Source organism: Pan troglodytes, chromosome 4 (genome assembly GCF_028858775.2).
Source record: "Pan troglodytes isolate AG18354 chromosome 4, NHGRI_mPanTro3-v2.0_pri, whole genome shotgun sequence".
Classification (NCBI taxonomy): Eukaryota; Metazoa; Chordata; class Mammalia; order Primates; family Hominidae; genus Pan; species Pan troglodytes.
Window position 1 is genome coordinate 33119325 of NC_072402.2, and position 21566 is coordinate 33140890.

Below are 21566 nucleotides of genomic sequence, written 5' to 3' on the forward strand. Positions count from 1 at the left end.
GTTTTCTTCTAGGGTTTTTATGGTTTTAGGTCTAACGTTTAAGTCTTTAATCCATCTTGAATTGATTTTTGTATAAGGTGTAAGGAAGGGATCCAGTTTCAGCTTTCTACATATGGCTAGCCAGTTTTCCCAGCACCATTTATTAAATAGGGAATCCTTTCCCCATTGCTTGTTTTTCTCAGGTTTGTCAAAGATCAGATAGTTGTAGATATGCGGTGTTATTTCTGAGGGCTCTGTTCTGTTCCATTGATCCATATCTCTGTTTTGGTACCAGTACCATGCTGTTTTGGTTACTGTAGCCTTGTAGTATAGTTTGAAGTCAGGTAGTGTGATGCCTCCAGCTTTGTTCTTTTGGCTTAGGATTGACTTGGCGATGCAGGCTCTTTTTTCGTTCCATATGAACTTTAAAGTAGTTTTTTCCAATTCTGTGAAGAAAGTCATTGGTAGCCTGATGGGGATGGCATTGAATCTGTAAATTACCTTGGGCAATATGGCCATTTTCATGATATTGATTCTTCCTACCCATGAGCATGGAATGTTCTTCCATTTGTTTGTATCCTCTTTTATTTCCTTGAGCAGTGGTTTGTAGTTCTCCTTGAAGAGGTCCTTCATATCCCTTGTAAGTTGGATTCCTAGGTATTTTATTCTCTTTGAAGCAATTGTGAATGGGAGGTCACTCATGATTTGGCTCTCTGTTTGTCTGTTGTTGGTGTATAAGAATGCTTGTGATTTTTGTACATTGATTTTGTATCCTGAGACTTTGCTGAAGTTGCTTATCAGCTTAAGGAGATTTTGGGCTGAGACAATGGGGTTTTCTAGATATACAATCATGTCGTCTGCAAACAGGGACAATTTGACTTCCTCTCTTCCTAATTGAATACCCTTTATTTCTTTCTCCTGCCTAATTGCCCTGGCCAGAACTTCCAACACTATGTTGAATAGGAGTGGTGAGAAAGGGCATCCCTGTCTTGTGCCAGTTTTCAAAGGGAATGCTTCCAGTTTTTGCCCATTCAGTATGATATTGGCTGTGGGTTTGTAACAGATAGCTCTCATTATTTTGAAATACGTCCCATCAATACCTAATTTATTGAGAGTTTTTAGCATGAAGAGTTGTTGAATTTTGTCAAAGGCCTTTTCTGCATCTATTGAGATAATCATGTGGTTTTTGTCTTTGGTTCTGTTTATATGCTGGATTACATTTATTGATTTGCATATATTGAACCAGTCTTGCATCCCAGGGATGAAGCCCACTTGATCATGGTGGATAAGCTTTTTGATGTGCTGCTGGATATGGTTTGCCAGTATTTTATTGAGGATTTTTGCATGAATGTTCATCAAGGATATTGGTCTAAAATTATCTTTTTTTGTTGTGTCTCTGCCAGGCTTTGGTATCAGGATGATGCTGGCCTCATAAAATGAGTTAGGGAGGATTCCCTCTTTTTCTATTGATTGGAATAGTTTCAGAAGGAATGGTACCAGTTCCTCCTTGTACCTCTGGTAGAATTCGGCTGTGAATCCATCCGGTCCTGGACTCTTTTTGGTTGGTAAGCTATTGATTATTGCCACAATTTCAGATCCTGTTATTGGTCTATTCAGATATTCAACTTCTTCCTGGTTTAGTCTTGGGAGAGCGTATGTGTCGAGGAATTTATCCATTTCTTCTGGATTTTCTAGTTTATTTGCATAGAGGTGTTTGTAGTATTCTCTGATGGTAGTTTGTATTTCTGTGGGATCGGTGGTATATCCCCTTTATCGTTTTTTTATTGCGTCAATTTGATTCTTCTCTCTTTCTTTTTTTCTTTATTAGTCTTGCTAGCGGTTTATCAATTTTGTTGATCCTTTCAAAACAGCTCCTGGATTCACTAATTTTTTGAAGGGTTTTTTGTGTCTCTGTTTCCTTCAGTTCTGCTCTGATTTTAGTTTTTTCTTGCCTTCTGCTAGCTTTTGAATGTGTTTGCTCTTGCTTTTCTAGTTCTTTTAATTGTGATGTTATGGTGTCAATTTTGGATCTTTCCTGCTTTCTCTTGTGGGCATGTAGTGCTATAAATTTCCCTCTACACACTGCTTTAAATGTTTCCCAGAGATTCTGGTATGTTGTGTCTTTGTTCTCGTTGGTTTCAAAGAACATCTTTATTTCTGCCTTCATTTCGTTATGTACCCAGTAGTCATTCAGGAGCAGGTTGTTCAGTTTCCATGTAGTTGAGCAGTTTTGAGTGAGATTCTTAATCCTGAGTTCTAGTTTGATTGCACTGTGGTCTGAGCGATAGTTTGTTATATTTTCTGTTCTTTTACATTTGCTGAGGAGAGCTTTACTTCCAAGTATGTGGTCAATTTTGGAATAGGTATGGTGCGGTGCTGAAAAAAATGTATATTCTGTTGATTTGGGGTGGAGAGTTCTGTAGATGTCTATTAGGTCCACTTGGTGCAGAGCTGAGTTCAATTCCTGGGTATCCTTGTTGACTTTCTGTCTCGTTGATCTGTCTAATGTTGACAGTGGGCTGTTAAAGTCTCCCATTATTAATGTGTGGGAGTCTAAGTCTCTTTGTAGGTCACTCAGGACTTGCTTTATGAAACTGGGTGCTCCTGTATTGGGTGCATATATATTTAGGATAGTCATCTCTTCTTGTTGAATTGATCCCTTTACCATTAAGTAATGGCCCTCTTTGTCTCTTTTGATCTTTGTTGGTTTAAAGTCTGTTTTATTAGAGACTAGGATTGCAACCCCTGCCTTTTTTTGTTTTCCATTTGCTTGGTAGATCTTCCTCCATCCTTTTATTTTGAGCCTATGTGTGTCTCTGCACGTGAGATGGGTTTCCTGAATACAGCACAGTGACGAGTCTTGACTCTTTATCCAATTTGCGAGTCTGTGTCTTTTAATTGGAGCATTTAGTCCATTTACATTTAAAGTTAATATTGTTATGTGTGAATTTGATCCTGTCATTATGATGTTAGCTGGTTATTTTACTCGTTAGTTGATGCAGTTTCTTCCTAGTCTCAATGGTCTTTACATTTTGGCATGATTTTTGCAGCGGCTGGTACCAGTTTTTCCTTTCCATGTTTAGTGCTTCCTTCAGGAGCTCTTTTAGGGCAGGCCTGTGGTGACAAAATCTCTGAGCATTTGCTTGTCTGTAAAGGATTTTATTTCTCCTTCACTTATGAAGCTTAGTTTGGCTGGATATGAAATTCTGGGTTGAAAATTCTTTTCTTTAAGAATGTTGAATATTGGCCCCCACTCTCTTCTGGCTTGTAGAGTTTCTGCCGAGAGATCCGCTGTTAGTCTGATGGGCTTCCCTTTGAGGGTAACCCGACCTTTCTCTCTGGCTGCCCTTAACATTTTTTCCTTCATTTCAACTTTGGTGAATCTGACAATTATGTGTCTTGGAGTTGCTCTTCTCGAGGAGTATCTTTGTGGCGTTCTCTGTATTTGCTGAATCTGAATGTTGGCCTGACTTGCTATATTGGGGAAGTTCTCCTGGATAATATCCTGCAGAGTATTTTCCAACTTGGTTCCATTCTCCCTGTCACTTTCAGGTACACCAATCAGACGTAGATTTGGTCTTTTCACATAGTCCCATAGTTCTTGGAGGCTTTGCTCATTTCTTTTTATTCTTTTTTCTCTAAACTTCCCTTCTCGCTTCATTTCATTCATTTCATCTTCCATCGCTGATACCCTTTCTTCCAGTTGATTGCATTGGCTCCTGAGGCTTCTGCATTCTTCGTGTAGTTCTCAAGCTTTGGTTTTCAGCTCCATCAGCTCCTTTAAGCACTTCTATGTATTGGTTATTCTAATTATACATTCTTCTAAATTTTTTTCAAAGTTTTCAACTTCTTTGCCTTTGGTTTGAATGTCCTCCCGTAGCTCGGAATAATTTGATCATCTGAAGCCTTCTTCTCTCAGCTCGTCAAAGTCATTCTCCGTCCAGCTTTGTTCCATTGCTGGTGAGGAACTGCATTCCTTTGGAGGAGGAGAGGCGCTCTGCTTTTTAGAGTTTACAGTTTTTCTGCTCTGCTTCCCATCTTTTTGTGGTTTTCTCTACTTTTGGTCTTTGATGATGGTGATGTACAGATGGGTTTTTGGTGTGGATGTCCTTTCTGTTTGTTAGTTTTCCTTCTAACAGACAGGACCCTCAGTTGCAGGTCTGTTGGAGTACCCTGCCGTGTGAGGTGTCAGTCTGCCCCTGCTGGGTGGTGCCTCCCAGTTAGGCTGCTCGGGGCACAGGGGTCAGGGACCCACTTGAGGAGGCAGTCTGCCCATTCTCAGATCTCCAGCTGCATGCTGGGAGAACCACTGCTCTCTTCAAAGCTGTCAGACAGGGACACTCAAGTCTGCAGCGGTTACTGCTGTCTTTTAGTTTGTCTGTGCCCTGCCCCCCAGAGGTGGAGCCTACAGAGGCAGGCAGGCCTCCTTGAGCTGAGGTGGGCTCCACCCAGTTGGAGCTTCCCGGCTGCTTTGCTTACCTAAGCAAGCCTGAGCAATGGCGGGCGCCCCTCCCCCAGCCTCGCTACCACCTTGCAGTTTGATCTCAGACTGCTGTGCTAGCAATCAGCGAGACTCCGCGGGCGTAGGACCCTCGGAGCCGGGTGCCGGACACAATCTCCTGGTGCGCTGTTTTTTAAGCCCTTGGGAAAAGTGCAGTATTCGGGTGGGAGTGACCCGATCTTCCAGGTGCTGTCTGTCACCCCTTTCTTTGACTAGGAAAGGGAACTCCGTGATCCCCTGCGCTTCCTGAGTGAGGCAATGCCTCGCCCTGCTTCAGCTCGCACACGGTGTGCGCACCCACTGACCAGCACCCACTGTCTGGCACTCCCTAGTGAGATGAACCTGGTACCTCAGATGGAAATGCAGAAATCACCCGTCTTCTGCGTCGCTCACGCTGGGAGCTGTAGACCAGAGCTGTTCCTATTTGGCCATCTTGGCTCCTCTCCCATATACCCATTTTTATAACAATAGTAACTTGATAATATATATGTAAAATAAATTTGAAAAAACAAGACGCCATATGGTTAACAGTGCTTGTCTCTCTGGGCTACTGTTACCAAGGACTCTCATCTAGTTCTATTGTGTTTGAATATCACAACATGCATGTATTTTATATTTTCGAAAAGATAGGAACAAAAAGTAAAATTCGTTGTCAATTTGGGAAAAACGTAGGACAAACCATGCTCACTTTTTTCAAAATGTGTTTTGTAACTTTCACTGATTTGCTTCTCGTGACTCTCTACTTTCTAACTTGCTTCTTTGTGACTCTTAATTCACCACCGTAATAATCCTCTCAATCATCTCATAAAGATAAATGTTTGCCATTTGATATCCGTTCGTTAAATATCTGCTAATGTCTTGACAGATGAAGACATAAAGAAATTAACTGTCAGAATTATGCTTTATGATAATCAAACTTTAGCCCTGATCTTTTAGGATACGTGATATCTATAAGTCACATCTTAATAGTAGCACTCCTGCACACTCCTCTTTATTTCAGAAAAATAATGAGGTATGTAAACACTTGTAAAGGACAAGATCATTTCCAAAGTAGTTAGCTCTTACAACTTATCCATCATAGGGAATCTCTCATTTTGTAGCAGAGATTTTGAGACCCGTGAATGTGAAGCCTGCACCACCCTCAAAGGAGGAAGAAGTTAAATGTCTCCTCCTTAGGAAGTGAAGCTCATAATTTTCTCCTTGAATATAGGCCTTAGGCAAGTTCTTTCAGACCCTGCATTTCCTTTAAGGAAGCAGTGAAAGGCCAACAAATTGGCAATCCCAAAATTAAAATTAGTGCTCTCACAAGTAGACCCTGTCCTTCCATTGTTCCAAATAGTTCAGTGTAACAGCTAAATAGCAGTTTTAGCATCTACATCATGTTATTTAGGGTTCAACCGTAATTCCATTCCTAATTTCAATTACCATAATAATTCTCTGGTAGAATAACTTTCTGAAAGTCAAAAATCAAAGCAGTTTCTACTGAGAGCTCCCAGGTCTGGCTAATTGCACAAATCAACATTGACCTCATTGGTCTATCTGGTTTTATATGTACTCACAGTCTTGTGTGGCTCTTTTCCGATTCCAAATAAAGGAATGAATCATATCTGGGATCTGGCGAGTAATCAACAATGACAAAGTTATTTTGTGGAAGGTTCTTTCCCTCTTCTTCAAAATGAAACCCAAATGGTTACTGAAGAGGAAATAAAGTCTTGCAGTTCTTTTTAGTTTTTCTGACCTGGTTTGTACCACCCTGTATCTTCCAGTATATTTTGATAAGGAATGACAAGAGTCTACATAGTTTACATTTTTTGGTATGCACAGAATATTCTTTATTTTAGAGCACAGGTATCTTTTCCTAACTTCTGTCCGGCTGCCAAGTGATCACACTCACGTCTTTGTGTTTTGTGTAGTCTCTCCGCCTCTAGAGCAAGTGGCATTTTATTTTATGAAAAGATAATCCTAGCAGCCTTTCACTTAAACAAGGGCATACATCCTAGTTTTAACTTAAAGGACACTTGTTAGGAAACGCCCTCATGATCTGAATGCTTTGTTGGCTTGGAGCACCGTTAGGATCTTGCTTGAGCAACTCCTGTCAGAGACTGTACCAAGAGTGGTCTCTAATCCCTAACCTGGATAATTTTGACCTTCTTTGTTTTATGACGCTATATTTCAATTTTGTGTCAGACAGAAAGATGCCACTTGAAGTAACTCCATCCACGAATCAGTTGGAGCACACGATAGCATTATTTCTGAATCTGGCAACAAAAGGGGTGATGAAGCCAGCTGTAGGCTGATTCAGGCAGCAGAGAACATCTGGGAGTATGTGCGTTCATTATAATACTGGGTGGAATAACATGGCATCCTGGTGGTCAGATTATACATCATGAGATCTGTAAAGTCTGGAGGAGAAATGTGATGTGTCTTTTACCTATGAAGATGGTCATAAGACACCTCTCCATTATCTCCATGAGGTTGTGGAATGTCACAGATTGAATTGTGTCCCCCAAAATTTGTATGTTGAAGCCCTGACCCTAGTGTGTATTTGCAGATAGAGCTTTTGAAGAGTGATAAAACTTAAATGAGGTCATAAGGGTGGGAACTTAATCCAATATGAGAACAGGGAGAGATGGCACGGATGCACGTGCACAAAGCAAAGGCTATATGAGGGCACAGGGGGAAGACAGTCACCTGCAAGCCATAAAGAGAGACTGCAGGAGAAACCAATCCTGAGAAAAACCTAGATCTTAGATGTTCAGCCTCCAGAACTGTAAAGAAATTAATTTTGGTTGTTTTTGTCACCCAGCCTGTAACATTGAGTTATGGTAGCCCTAGCTGAGTAATACATGAACCAAAGCTATTTCCTTAGTTGGCAAGGACCACTTCCAATAGCAAAGTGCAGGAGGAGTGTGCCATCCAGACATTTAAAATGGTAGTGGTCACAGGAGGTATCTGAAAACACCTTGTGTCATACCATATCTCCATATCTACAATGGGGAAAGAAGAAAACTTGCAGTTCATTACAAAATTTCTTGGGGCAAATGTTGAAAATACTTAAAGTAGAACAAGATGTTACAGAACGATGTTTGTTCCCATATGTGATTCATAATTATTCAAAATGTATGTTGCTAAGTCTCTATATTACTGTAAGGGCACAGCTAATGGGACTCTCTAGAATATTAGCAGTTACTTTGTATATCACAAATTTTTGTTAGTGTGTTACAGACTAGGAATAACACTGAAATAAATGCCATAATCTGGCAATAAAGCCCGAGGGAAGTAAACCTATCTTTGACACACTGTGTTTTAAAAAACTAAGTTAGTGTAGCAAATTTAAGCAAAGGCGGGGATAAAGCCCCCCTTCTGTGAACTGCAGTGTGTTATTACTAGAAAACCTAGATTCTGGGTCTAGACCTGACCCAGAGATTTCCCTTCAGTAAACCAGGCTTGCATGATAACATCTGTACAATTATTATACTTTTACTGCACTGACAGCTCTTTCCATATTTTTGTGATAAAACAATGTGGTAGGCCAGGCGTGGTGGCTCACACCTGTAATCCTAGCACTTTGGGAGGCCGAGGCAGGTGGATCACCTGAGTTCAGGAGTTCGAGACCAGCCTGACCAACACGGTGAAACCCCCATCTCTACTAAAAATACAAAAACTAGCCAGTAGTGGTGGTGCACGCCTGTAATCCCAGCTACTCAGGAGGCTGAGGCAGAAGAATCTCTTGAACCCAGGAGGCGGAGGTTGCAATAAGCCAAGGTCGCTCCACTACTGCACCCCAGCCTGGGCAACAGAGTGAGACTCTGTCTCAAAAAAAAAAAAAAAAAAAAACAATAGAAAAACAAAACAAACAAACAAAAAACCAATATTGTTTGGAGCCAGTATTTTTATCAGTTCTTATTGCTTAAAAGTGCCCTGCATGACAAAGCACTGAAAGCAACAACTAATCTAGTTCCTGGCATTCTTAACCTGAACAATTTTTAATTTTATCATTATTATTATTATTATTTTTACAATCAGTTATAAGCACATGCAGAATGTGATCAAGAACTAGTTGATTCTGTCTATGGCTTTTACTTACTCGTGGCTTAAATGCTAACTTCGTTCCATCTTTTAAGAGAGACCCACGATATTTTCCATCATTATTCTCATGCAGAAAACAAGTTTTAAGCACCTTCTGCTGTCCATTGTCCTTCAGAAAAGACATTGCTTTGAAGGGACTTCCACAGCAGTTTTTTTCTGGAACAGGTGAGCATCGAAAGGATGAGAGGTAAAGAACAGGCCACAATACTTCTCATAAAGAGCCACTTCTGCAAAACAACTGTGATCAACAAGCAGTTTCTGAGCTCCTGTATCCAATGGATGTTTCTGTGTTGAGGCCATCTGGTAAAAACCCAGAGAGTCTACAGACTCAGTGCTGGGGGTGTTGACTGGTGGAATCCCAGGCTCTTTGTTGGGTGGCTCTGGATCTAACCCCTACTATTTGCAAGTGTCCTATACATATAGTAATATGTAATGGTAATAACACTTTATATCTTTATGTATCTTATTGTTTTCATTATTTCCCACCTCCAGGGGTTTTCATCTGTCTATTGGGACTGACCTTAAGCTACATATCCCAGAGTTTTGTATGGTCTTCTAATTGACTTCAATTTCTTTTTTTTCTTTTTTTTTTAATAAAAAAAAAAATTAGAGGCAGGATTTCACTATGTTACCCAGGCTGGTCTTGAGCTCCTGGCCTCAAGCAATCCCCCTGTCTCAGTGTCCCAAAGTGTTGAGATTACAGGTATGAGCCACCATTCCCATCTAAGTCTGCTTAAATCTGCAGAGACTTACCCTGAGTTCTCACTCTTCAGATCCTTTATTACTCTCAGGAAAGGTGAAACATTAAATTCCTAACACTGCCATACTGATGTAAGCCTTAAAACCAGGCCACAGAGTGGTACTTTTTTGTCCAATATAATACTGAGGCAGTGGGAATTATGAGACATCTTAAAATCAGACTTCACTCACCATGAACATACCAATTCTGGTTGTCTACAGATGGTTATTAAGAATTTTTAAGTTTTAAAAAAAATCTAAGTTAATATTACTCATTCAAGGGGTTCTGATCACTAAAAATAATTTTAAAATCCTGTGTTTTGAATTCAATGACAAACTAAAATTAAGAGAAGCTTATCTGGGTATTCTGAATGTTTATGGCTGAACAATACCTTAGGATTTTAGTGCTTACAACTATTTCATTGGAACCAAAAAAATGCCATGTTACTGTCATGTGCTAGTTAGAAAAGGAAGAAAAGATAATTTAGAAATAATGGCTTTGCACTAAGTAAACACCAAATCACATAGTTAGGTATCACTTCAAATTGAATCTTCAAAAGCCCACAGAGGTGGGGCATGTAAGCTCTCTGTCTTGTGAGAGGTAACATCATTTCCTCAAATATCATCTGTCACATAATCCGTTAATTTTGATTTTTAAAATCATTTCTGTAATTTTGTTTAAATTTATTTATAAATCTGTTTTTATAGTTGTGTCAGAACTGTGAGAAAACAGAGATTGCAACTAATTTCTTTTTATATCTGTACACTTTGGCATTATAATAAATATTGTAGTTAATATTAATAGTTGGTGAAACTAACAGTCTAATAGGGAGACCAGAAATTAAGTTTTTACAATTGATAATAGAAGTCACAGGAAATACTCCCTTCAGTGAAAGTATTTAACACATTCTTCTTATCTTCTGGAAGTGATGGATGACGGTACCAGAACTTCAAGAAGCAGAGGTAATTCTGTGAAAAACAATCAATTAGCAGGGTCAAATTATGCCATCAATCACTTATATATAGATAGTCCCATTAACATTTATAATCTGATAAAAGTTTTGGCTCTCCAGCTAGTCCCCATAAATTATATCTACAACACCCCAAATTTGTATAGTGTTCAGCCTCAATTTAAAGCAATTTGAAATTAAATTGGCAAGGGTGTGGTGGGTGAAAATTGAACGGCAAAGCAGTATGGACCCCAGGGTAAAGTTAAATTTGAGGCCGGGCGCGGTGGCTCACGCCTGGAATCCCAGCACTTTGGGAGCTCGAGGTGGACGGATCACGAATTCAGGAGATCGAGACCATCCTGGCTAACATGGTGAAACCCCATCTCTACTAAAAATACAATAACAACAACAAAAAATTAGCCAGGCATTGTGGCGGACACCTGTAGTCCCAGTTATTTGGGAGGCTGAAGCAGGAGAATGGCATGAACCTGGGAGGCGGAGCTTGCAGTGAGCTGAGATCGTGCCACTGCACTCCAGCCTGGGCAACGGAGCAAGACTCCGTCTCAAAAAAAAAAAAAAATATATATATATATATTTGAACCAGAGCCTGTTTATCTACCGTCTAGCCCTATTGACGTCTAAAAGCTTGCCAATCACACTCTGGGTTTTGGTTTTGTTTTTAAGAAATGAAACACTTTAGATACTGTCAAAGGCAGCACTGTACCCTAATGACTCTTGTGATTCTGGTGCATCTCTTTTCCATTCCTTTTCTTACGATATTAAATTACATGTGTATTCATGTATAATACATAGCTTTGTTTTACAGATTTTCAAAATTTACGTAAATGGTATTATATTGTATAACTGTGTTGTTGATTATTGCTACAACAATGCTATCTAGCAAACCACCCCAAAACTAGGTGATTTACAATAAGCATTTTTTCCCAAACTCATGAGGTTGCAAGTCAGCTAAAGTTTGGTTAATCAGATGGGCTCAGACAGGTAGCTGTGCAGAGTAGGCTGTGGGTCTTCTGGGTGTGGTTGTGTTCGTGTCTGTTCCATATGTGTTTGTTCTGGGTTTGGGATGAAGAGGTAGAGGCTACCTGAGCCTTGCTCATCTCACAGAAGATCACCTGAATATAAGAGGATAGGAAGAAAGACGCCATGTCTCTGAGGTCTCCGTTGAAACTGACACATGGTCACTTCTGCCCACTTTTCACGAACCAAAGCCAATGATACAGCTAAACCTAGTTTCAGCGGGGCAAGGATATGTAATCCACAATTCTAGAGGAAGTTACTACAAAGCCACATGGCAAAAAGAACAGGGCATACAAAAAAAGTTAAAAAATGATTCAATATATCATAATATCATCTTGCAACTTGATTTTTCCCAAACACTAGATTTAGAAGGCCATCTATTTCAATACATGTTTTTCTTCATGTGTCCTTAATTGCTATATGGAATTCCATGGTATTAACACAGCAGTCATCCTTCAGGTCTTAGTTCAGACGTATCCTCAGGAAAGACCTTTCTGATAACTTTCCTGATAACTTCCCCTAACACACTCTTACTCTGTATAAGTCAGTTCCCCTAATGTGGCATTCTCAAAGCAAGAAGTACTTTTCTTTATAATGCTTTCTATTATTTTTAATTGTGTATTATTTTAATTATTTGGTTAATTTCTTTCTTCCCCACTGGACTACAAGCCAAAGGAAGTGATAATGTTTATTTTGCTCACTAGTGTGTCCTCAGTGCCTAGCACAAAAGAGATCGAAACATACTTCATGAATGAAGAATGTTCCTATGCAAACATTTCCAACCGCATAATTTTAGTAGAATTACTGTATCTAACTGTATGCATTGGTGAAACTTGTAGGAGGCAGGATTTCAGAATCAAAACCCCTGTCAGAGAAAGCAGGAAACTGCAGGTTGGTGCACACAGGGTATCTGACTTGGGAGCTGGAGGTTGCTGCACACAGGGTATGTGACTTGGGAGCTGGAGGTTGCTGCACACAGGGTATGTGACTTGGGAGCTGGAGGTTGCTGCACACAGAGTGTCTGACTTGGGAGCTGTAGTAATGCTGGAGTCCCTGCAGCCAGTGGCAGTCATTGCTCTTCTGTTCTCTGTCAATAAAGAATTAAATATGCGTGTTTATGGGGCTCAGGGTTATTTTTCTTTGAGAGAGTTGATTGATGGAAGGTTAAATAAAGCCACAAGTTTTTACTTAAAGGAAACAGAGAAAAATGAAGAATTACTTTAATTATAAGCAGCGTGTCAAAAGAAATGTTTTCCAAATTAATCTTTTCTGGGAGTGAAACAACTCTTACTATAATTCATCTTAACTCCTCTGCAAAAACAGAGTTGGGGGACATCCTACCCAATCCTTCTCTTGTACACACACACACACACACACACACAGTGTGTTCAAGTCAACTCCCACTTAGATTGCGATAAACGACATGAACGAATTATAGACATTAAAGCTTTTCTTTCCAAGGTCTTTGCTTTCAAAATATTTGTTTTTGCTTTTCAAAAAAGGTTTGCTTTTCAAAATATTTGTTTTCCCATGTTTGGTGTGAGAACCACCCTTTTCTTGTTAAAGAAGAGGCTCATTCTAGAGAGTGACTGCAAAAGCCTCCATCCCACCATCACCACCTGATACCCCACATCCTAAGGGTCAAAGGTCAGATATGTTACACAACGAATTGTGTCTTTTAAAGGGAGCACGACTGAAATATTTCTGGATAGAAAAGGCAGAACATTCTTAGAATATCTTGACTGTTAACATTTGTTCCTAATCTATCAAAATTCTCTTACTCATGTTTGCAGAGTTGCTGAGTATTTTCTGAAGCCTTTTCAGAGTTGGAAATCAGTCAAATCCTAGTAGTAGCTAGGATTTAAAGGGATGGAGGAGGTGTCCTGTTGATGTCTCTTTTTCCTTCAACATCAACAAGAAAACCAAAGGTCTTTTTTTCTTAGAGGTTAGTGGGTTATTTTCCCCTTGGCCTTCCTAATGGAAATGTGTTGAGGGGGGAGGGTGATAGAAAAATAGGAGAGAGAAGGGGATATTTGGGGAGACGAAGGCATGACTCTAAGATTGAGGAAAGACTGAGGATGGTAAATGTAGGGTAAGTGTCAGGATTTAAGTAGCATCCTCCGACTAACTGCCATGAGCTCTGTATGGTGACATCATTGCCGTCCTGCAATCGGAAACCCCAAGAAAAGCAAAAGGAAAGAAAGTAAGAAGAAAGAGTGGGTGAAAAATTTGAGGCGTCCCATACAATAAGCTTTCATGGCCAAGAGGCAAAATCTTTGAGGGTTTTGCAGTTGCTTTCAGACTGGCCATGGTTTTGTTGTTGTTGTTTGTTTTTAACTTTACATACTTAGATTCTCTGGAGGTTCAAGAAAAGAGTTCACCATGTGTTGGCCTTGCCTGGTGTGATTTATAGTAATCAGTAACCCTCTGCAGCATTTAACGACACTTGGACAAAGCATACTCAAAGAATACAGGACGGGCTGGGCACAGCTCATGCTATAATCCCAGCACTTTAGGAGGCTGAGGCAGGAGAGTCACTTGAGGCCAGGAGTTTGAGACCAGCCTGGGCAACATGGTGAGACCGAATCTCCACAGAAAATTTAAAAATTAGTTGGGCATGGTGGTGTGCACCTGTAGACCCAGCTACTTGGGTAGCTGAGGTGGGAGGATCACTTGAGTCTAGGAGTTCCAAGCTGCAGTGAGCCAAGGTCACACCATTGCACTCTAGCCTGGGTGACAGAGCAAGACCCTGTCTCTAAAAAAAAAAAAAAAAGAGAGAGAGAGAATACAGGATAACTTCATGAAAACTTCCTAAAATACTGAGGAGTTGTCCAAGGAATGTTAGGTCTATAAGCAGTAGCAGAGTAGAATTGCAGCCAAGAGAGTAACTGAGGGTGAGTGGTAAATCTAAAGCTGGCTGTAAGGAGGCAGCAGGGAATAAAATGCCAAAAGAAGCAGATCCTCTATTTGTATCTCTATTCGTATCTCAGCTGAGGAGGGCGACCAGATGCATGAAAACAACTGACCAAGAGCCTGGAAAGAGAACATTAGGTTGTTTCTTCCTCCCCACATGCAAGGGAAATGGTCATAGTCTTAGAAATAGATTGGAATAGATATTCTCTGCTCACCACCTACCACCCCATAATACCGACACTGAGCATTTGTTTTGGTGATTTGCTCAGGGTCAATTAACCTTTAGAAGCTCTTAGCATAAAAATATGATGAGTCCTCCACGTTAGTGATCAGAATAAGACCTAAAGAGTGAAGCACAACTTGCAGGAATGCTGAAATCAAAATTGCTTTTTTCTAGATGTTTTGATTGCTAAAAGCTGTGTGATTTCACGAAGCTTAACTTTGCTCATTGGCATGGGGTTGGTGGCTCAGCTTTGCTAGTGTCTGTGCCCAAGCTGAGTCGGCCTGCTGTTTTATCTACCGTGGACGTGTCCAGATCCAGAAGCTGGAAATGGCAGAGGGAGAGGGGCCAGCACTCATAAGGCTTGCACAGGTGCACTGTGGAAAGACTTTCTGAATCCATTTCCCTCCGAAGGGGCCACAGGTCCTAGGCCTCAGCACCCCTAGGCAGGCGGTAGCCCTCCTTCTCACCAGGGGCTGCTGCATTGGAGCCGTGGAAGTGCCCTGGTGGTCACTTTGCAGTTTAACTTCCAGGCTGCACAGTAACACCACTGGAGGGAAAATGTCTGTATTTGAAGTAATCATAGGCTTTCTCCTCTAATACCAGCCTGTCCTGCCAACGTGCCAGCAGCACAAAGGGCCCCACTATTTATCCTCCATCACAGAGTAAGTGGCCTATCCCCCCGCCGCTTGGCTCCAAGCTCCCTGTCTGGACAGGACACAGCTGGGCTTTCATCTAAGGAGGGGAGAACTCCAGCTGATTACTTTTGTTTGGCCTTCACTGAAGACAACAGAGCAGGAGGTACTTTTGCATTTTGTCTTGTGGTGAAAGTCCCAATGTGGGGTAACTCAAGAAGATTTTCTCCTCAAGCAAAGGCTAACTCGTGGGGAAGAATCACAATTTTTTAAAAACGACCATTAAGAAGATCAGCCAGAATTTTATGCAGAAAACATGTATTACTTGCATCATCAGAAAAATAAAACCACATTAACTTAAAGAGGAAAAAAGAGGAAATTATCTGAATATTTTAAGCAATTATCTTAAGGATAAATTGGGTTTTCTCCTCACTCTCTCATTGGCAGTCTCCTATACCCTAATGGCCCCAACTTTCACCTGTAAACTGGAGTTCCCAAAATTTATATCCTCAGACCCATCTTTCATATAAGCCTCCAACTTACATATACCCAACTGACTTCTTGGCATCTCACTTTATGTATATCACAACCTCTTCACATTTAACACCTCAAATACTGAAATTCTTTCTTCTTTCATGATCTTCCCCCAATTTTTACCTCCTTCTAGATTCTTTCCTTCTAGATTCTTGCTTTTACCTCCTTCTAGCTTCCTTCCATACAATCAATTATCATTCCCATTGTTCAAGTTACCCTATGTCTCCTCTTTTCCTTCTTCCTTTATCCTATCAATTTATCTTATTATAACAGCTAACTTTTACTGAGCATAAATTCTGTGCCAGATATATTATTCTAATTGCTTTATATGTACTATTACATTTAATCCTCACAACAACTCCAATAAATAAGTGCTATTATAACCCCCCACTTTACAGATAAAGAAACAGAAGTACAGAGATGTTTTATAATTCTCTATATAATGTCATTAAAAATAGGCTAGTAGGAGATCAGTGATTTGGATCCAGGCTGATTTGCTCCAGAGCCTAGGCTCTTAACCTCAATGCTATACTGCTTTCTACAATTATTGTGTATTTATATAAATTTAAATGTGTGCATTTTCATCCCATAGATACTACCTAAAGTTCTGACCATGATGTAGGTAGATAATTCATCCTTCAGAATTAAGTTTCTAATGCACAAATGTTTTCTTGTCACCATCCACTTAATTTCAACGGGTCATTTTCTGAATTTGTCATTTTCAGAGGCATATTGCTACATTTGGGGCAATGCATACATATGTGGTTTCGTTAGCTCCAGCGGGGGCTAATCCTCTGACAGAGCCACCTCTCACACGAAACACTGAATGGAGGCGATCCCGAGATGGATGGAGCAGCAGCAGCGCAGGTTGCTGCAGGTAAGCGAAGTCACTCAGAGAAGTGCCAGGCTGGGTTCAGGAAAGCATGTGTCCATGGAACATGAGGGAATATTTCCTTCTTCACATGATCAGGGCAGGATGCAGTTGTGCTCAAACCATGACTGAAAAAATTCTGCAGTAACTAGAGATGCAAGTTTATTCTACTGCACCACCAGAAATTCCAGTCTGCAAAAGCATGTAAGAAACTCCCAGATATTGGGAAAGATGGGTCTGGAGGACAAAGTTCAAACTATTGCCATGTCAACAACACCATTTTTCCATTCTCTGGTGTCATCTACCTTCCCTTCACCTCATGCTCTGCTCTAGCTCTAAAGGCTTTGTGCTCAGAGCACACTTTCCTCTTTCATGCCTCCTTATCTAAATATTCCACTCCTTCTGCCTAGGATACCCTTTCGTATCTTGTCTTTTTGGAAAGTCTGTCTATCTTTTTTTTAAATTAGGGTTAAGTTCAAAGATCATGTTCATCTCTCATGCCACCCCTACCCTTTGCACTGGATAGATAAGCTGCTCTTCTTCATTATCCTGTATTCCTACACTTGCCTAAAGCACATCCTAGCGTGGTGTGGAATATGTAATACTGTACTTAATAGTTCATTCTTCTGTCTCCCTCTCCAGACTTATGAGCTCCTTAAAAGTAGGGTCTCAGCCCTGGTCATCCACTACATAACACATCGGAGGTCCTCTATAGATATTGAAATGATGGAAGAAAGACTGTTTCTAAACTATTCAGATGGTCAGGTCACAAATATGGTTTTGAATTAGCTAAATTACCTGGATAGTATGTTCTCTTTACTTTATCATTTTTTTTTTTTGTTATGAAGGACAAAACATCAGAAAGCTTTATTTCAGCTAGTTGTTTCCTTTTTCTCAAATACATGGAAATACCTATTATAAAAACTTTTAGCTGAGATGCTTTAATGGAATCTCAGGGTAAAGGAAAGGGGTTTCTCTGTGCCAGCAACTTAATGTTTCCTGTTTCAGCTGTGCTGCCAGAGATTGTAATTCAGGAACCAATCTCAAGCTGAGCAGAGGAAAAAATGAGATGCTTCATGAAAATGGCCAAATGTCATCACCAGCTATTTTGTGAGAAGAGCTATGTTAGGAGCCATCCACATGTAAAATGGACTTTGACCAAATTCCATCCATCTGCAGGTCATGGAAGCTCACAACATGTATGTCTCCTGAGGGAGCCTTTTTGTTTTGTGCTTTTTCTGGCACTAAGAAATACAGACACTTGTGATTTACTACTGGGAACTTATAGGAATGGAGTCAACTATTTCCTAAGAAACTCAAAGACTGAAATGAGAAATTCAGAAAATAAAAATATTTTCTGTGTTAGAAAACTATATACCAGAAAGCCTGAAAAGTGAGGCAAAGGGCACAGAAATTCTGGTTAATAAGATGTTGTAGATTAGTGAGAACTTGAGCATGTTTTTGCTTCCAGTATATTTTTTGGAATTTCTAAACTATATTAGTTCCCTTTCTTGCCTTAGGAATTACAGTACTGTGATCATGTGAGAAAAGATAGTTCTAAATATTAATAAATATTTTTAACTTCATCAAATACGTCTTTGAAAATTTCGTGTTTTGATGTTTGAGGTCATAGTACCATAACATAGAGCAGGGATGCAGCATTGAAGAATTAAAGGGCGCCAAGTTAGAAATCTAAGAATCCAACTTTATCATTTATCACTTCCGTACCCTCGAGCCAGTCATTTAACCTCCAAAGTTTCAGGTACTTTAGCTGTAAAATAAATGGAAAAGGATATCTCTACCATTCTCCACTCTGTATTCCTACCCAGCTCAAAAACAGGAACTTACTAATACTTCTCACCACACAGGCAAGTCTTTGGGACTGCTGTGATTTGGTTATTTGTTTGTCCTCACCCAAAGCTCGTGTTGAAATTTGATCCCCAATTTGTAGTGGTGTGGTTGGGCCTAGTGGAAGGTATTTGGGTCCTGGGGGCAGATTCTTCATGAAAGGCTTGGTGCTATCCTCCAGGTAATGAGTGTACATTCTCCTTCTGGCTAGACAGAATTAGTCCTCGTGGGAATGGGTTATTTCCCTTGAGCATGGGTTGTTATAAAGAGAGGTCCCACTTCCTGTTTGGTCCCACTTCATACATGCCTGCTTCCCCTTTGACTTCCTAGGCCATGTTTTGATGCAGCACAAAAGCCCTCACCAGAAGCCAAGCAGATGCTGGTGCCATGCTTCTTGTACAACCTGCAGCACTATAAGCCAATTAAGCCTCTTTTCTTTATGAACTGTCCAGCCTCAGGCATCCCTTTACAGCACCCCAAATGGGTTAAGACAGGGATCAAGCACCAGCTATTCTCTTTACTTCTTACTTCTCCTTCTCCTAGGAAGAAGGAATGACTTAACTGATTGAAGCAATTAGAGTCAAACATCTATTAGTCATGGTTTCTGTTTTTGGAAGAGATAATGCATCAATTGTCACTGTTTATGTGTGGTCTTTTTTTTTTTTGAGACATAAGACTTTTAGCTTTGTTGTCAATTGCTGCAGAATCAAGAAGCGGGGTGGGGCAGGGTGGGGGATGAGGCATTAACTGGTAATCTGCAGTGATCTCAACAATAATATTTGTGATGTCAGTTCCGGATCAAGAGAGTAGAATGAACAACAAAGTTCCCATCAATCTCAGGACTCCCTGGAAATCCTAGTGATTTTAAGATATATAAAAGTAACAAAAAATAGATTTCATTAACAAAGAAGATAATTGGAGAGAGTTAACATCTGAACAGAGATTCCAACACATTTTTGAAATACAGAAAGAGAATAAAAACCTATTGAAATATGAAATGGAGCAGAGCAAAGTGCAGATGCAAATCCAGTAAGAGCAGACTGCAGTGGAGGTGGAGGTGAAAGTCAGTATTCTCACTGGAGGCACCAACTGAAGTTGGCAAATGAGGCAGAAGGTAGACATGGGAAGTCGAGCAAATGGGAAGATTATCCGGAGGTCTTTGAACCAAATTGCTCCCCAGTGCCTCTCATCCCGCTTTCCCTACACCAGCAAGTGGAATCTCCTTGATAAATAAAGTGGCTGAACTGCTTAGGCTTTTATTGGGGGTATAGAGGTTTAAAACCTCTTTGTTTTAGCATTTAGGGAAACTGCAACCTGTCAGCTGATATCCATATCACTCATATTGAAACAAAGCAGGTCATTTAACAAGCCCTTGCCTACATACATAAACTGCCAGTCGAATTTCAAAGCAGTGAAGGGGAGTTTTTGAGAAAAGACCTATTCACACAGCAGCGCAGGAAACCTACACAAATTAACTAGAATAATGAGCCCCATTCTTTATTCTTAAAAGTGATTGGATAACAAATATATATGTTTTATATATATATATATATATATATATATGTTTTATATATATATATATATATATATATGTTTTATATATATATATATATATATATATGTATGAAAACCAAAAGCACAAAGTAAAAGACCAAAATAATAAAACAGAAAAACCAACTCTGCAGAAAACAGAAGATAACTTAATAATAACAGCATTTATATTGCACTGATTTGAAGTCAGGCATTATTCCAAGAGCTTTATATATATTAACTCATTTCTTCCTGAGAACTATCTTACAAAATATGAATTTTTACCATCTCCATTTAACAAATAAGAAAACTGAAGCACAGGGAGGTGGAGTGAGTTACTGCTGTGTGAAAGGGCTGTATACGGGAAGCAGTCCCCAAATGCTGAAGGAGTTGAGAAACCAAAGAACCATGCAGACAAATTCAGTTTGCCGATAAAGGGTGCTTCATTGAGGGAACTTGCAGACAGAAATGGGGTCTTGAGCAGCAGCAAGACAGGTAGATCTCCACACTGCTACTCCCCAGATCCAAGGCTTATAGACCATAGGGAAAGGGTGTATGTGCTCCAGCAACACAAAGGCACCCTCCAGAAGAGGCAAGAATACTATATGCATCACAGCCTGTAATTTCTGCAACAACATCAAGGTTGACCAAGTTCTTACACTAAGGACAGTAAATAAAGCAGGAATCAAGAAGCATTCATGATACTGGAGCTAATCAGAAATCAACATGGCAGATTAGCATGAAAATAGGGCCACTTTTGTTTCCACAGTTACCCACAGTTATAGCTAAGTGGTGGAGCCCATGATTCTATCCAGGTCAGCTTGGCCCCAGAGTTTGCTCTCTAATTATCTGCCAATTTTAATTGGTATCCTAGTCACGATGTGAGAAATCATTACACTCATGTAATAAGAATAGAATGCAATGAATAAGGAACAGTTCATCTATAATAAAGAAACTTTAGAGATTCAAAACATGACAGCTAAAATAGAAAAGTTCAATAGGGCCAGGCACAGTGGCTCACACCTGTACTCCCAGCACTTTGGGAGGCTGAGGCAGGCAGATTACTTGAGCTCAGGAGTTCAAGACCAGCCTGGACAACATGGTGAAACCCTGTCTCTACCCAAAATACAAAAATTAGCCAGGTGCAGTGGTGTGCACCTGTAGTCCCAGCTACTTGGGAGGCTGAGGCAGGAGAATCCCTTGAACCCAGGAGGCAGAGGCTGCAGTGAGCTGAGAGAGTGCTTGGGCAACAGAGTGAGACCCTGTCTCAAAAAAGGAAAAGAAAAGAAAAAGAAAGATTCAATAGGACTTAGAGGACTGGAAGATAAAAGTAAAGTAATCTCAAAGAAAATAAAGTAAAAGAAATAGAAAAGATGAGGTAAAACTAAGAGACATAAAAGACCAATCTAGGAGGTTTAATATTTAACTAAAAAGATCTTCAGAAAAAATGTGTGTGTGTGTGTGTGTGTGTGTTTTAACAATTACCATTATGTGGGAGGATTTCAGAACACCAAGCATTCTACACATTTTTGAAGATAAAGCATGTCTCCTATCAATAAACAAAGATGAGACTAGTCTTAAACATCTCAACAGCAAGGACTGGATATTGGAAGACAGTGTAGCAATTCCTTCAAGATTTTGAAGGAAAATAGTTTCCAACCTAGAATTCTGTGCACAGTCATAATATAAAATACATGAAAGAAAAGTTAATACACTTAGA

At 40.0% G+C, this 21566-nt stretch overlaps 1 protein-coding gene across 3 annotated transcripts in view; it reads left to right on the forward strand.

The window, feature by feature from the left end:
• Window positions 1-21566, forward strand: part of TMEM167A (transmembrane protein 167A) — a 172798-nt gene that overhangs the window by 143152 nt on the left and 8080 nt on the right. For all 3 annotated transcript variants that reach the window (XM_063811121.1, XM_063811123.1, XM_063811122.1), the window contains one exon: window positions 16323-16474. In XM_063811121.1, coding sequence (XP_063667191.1) covers window positions 16323-16474 — 152 coding nt within the window. The remainder of the gene's footprint in view (window positions 1-16322; window positions 16475-21566) is intronic.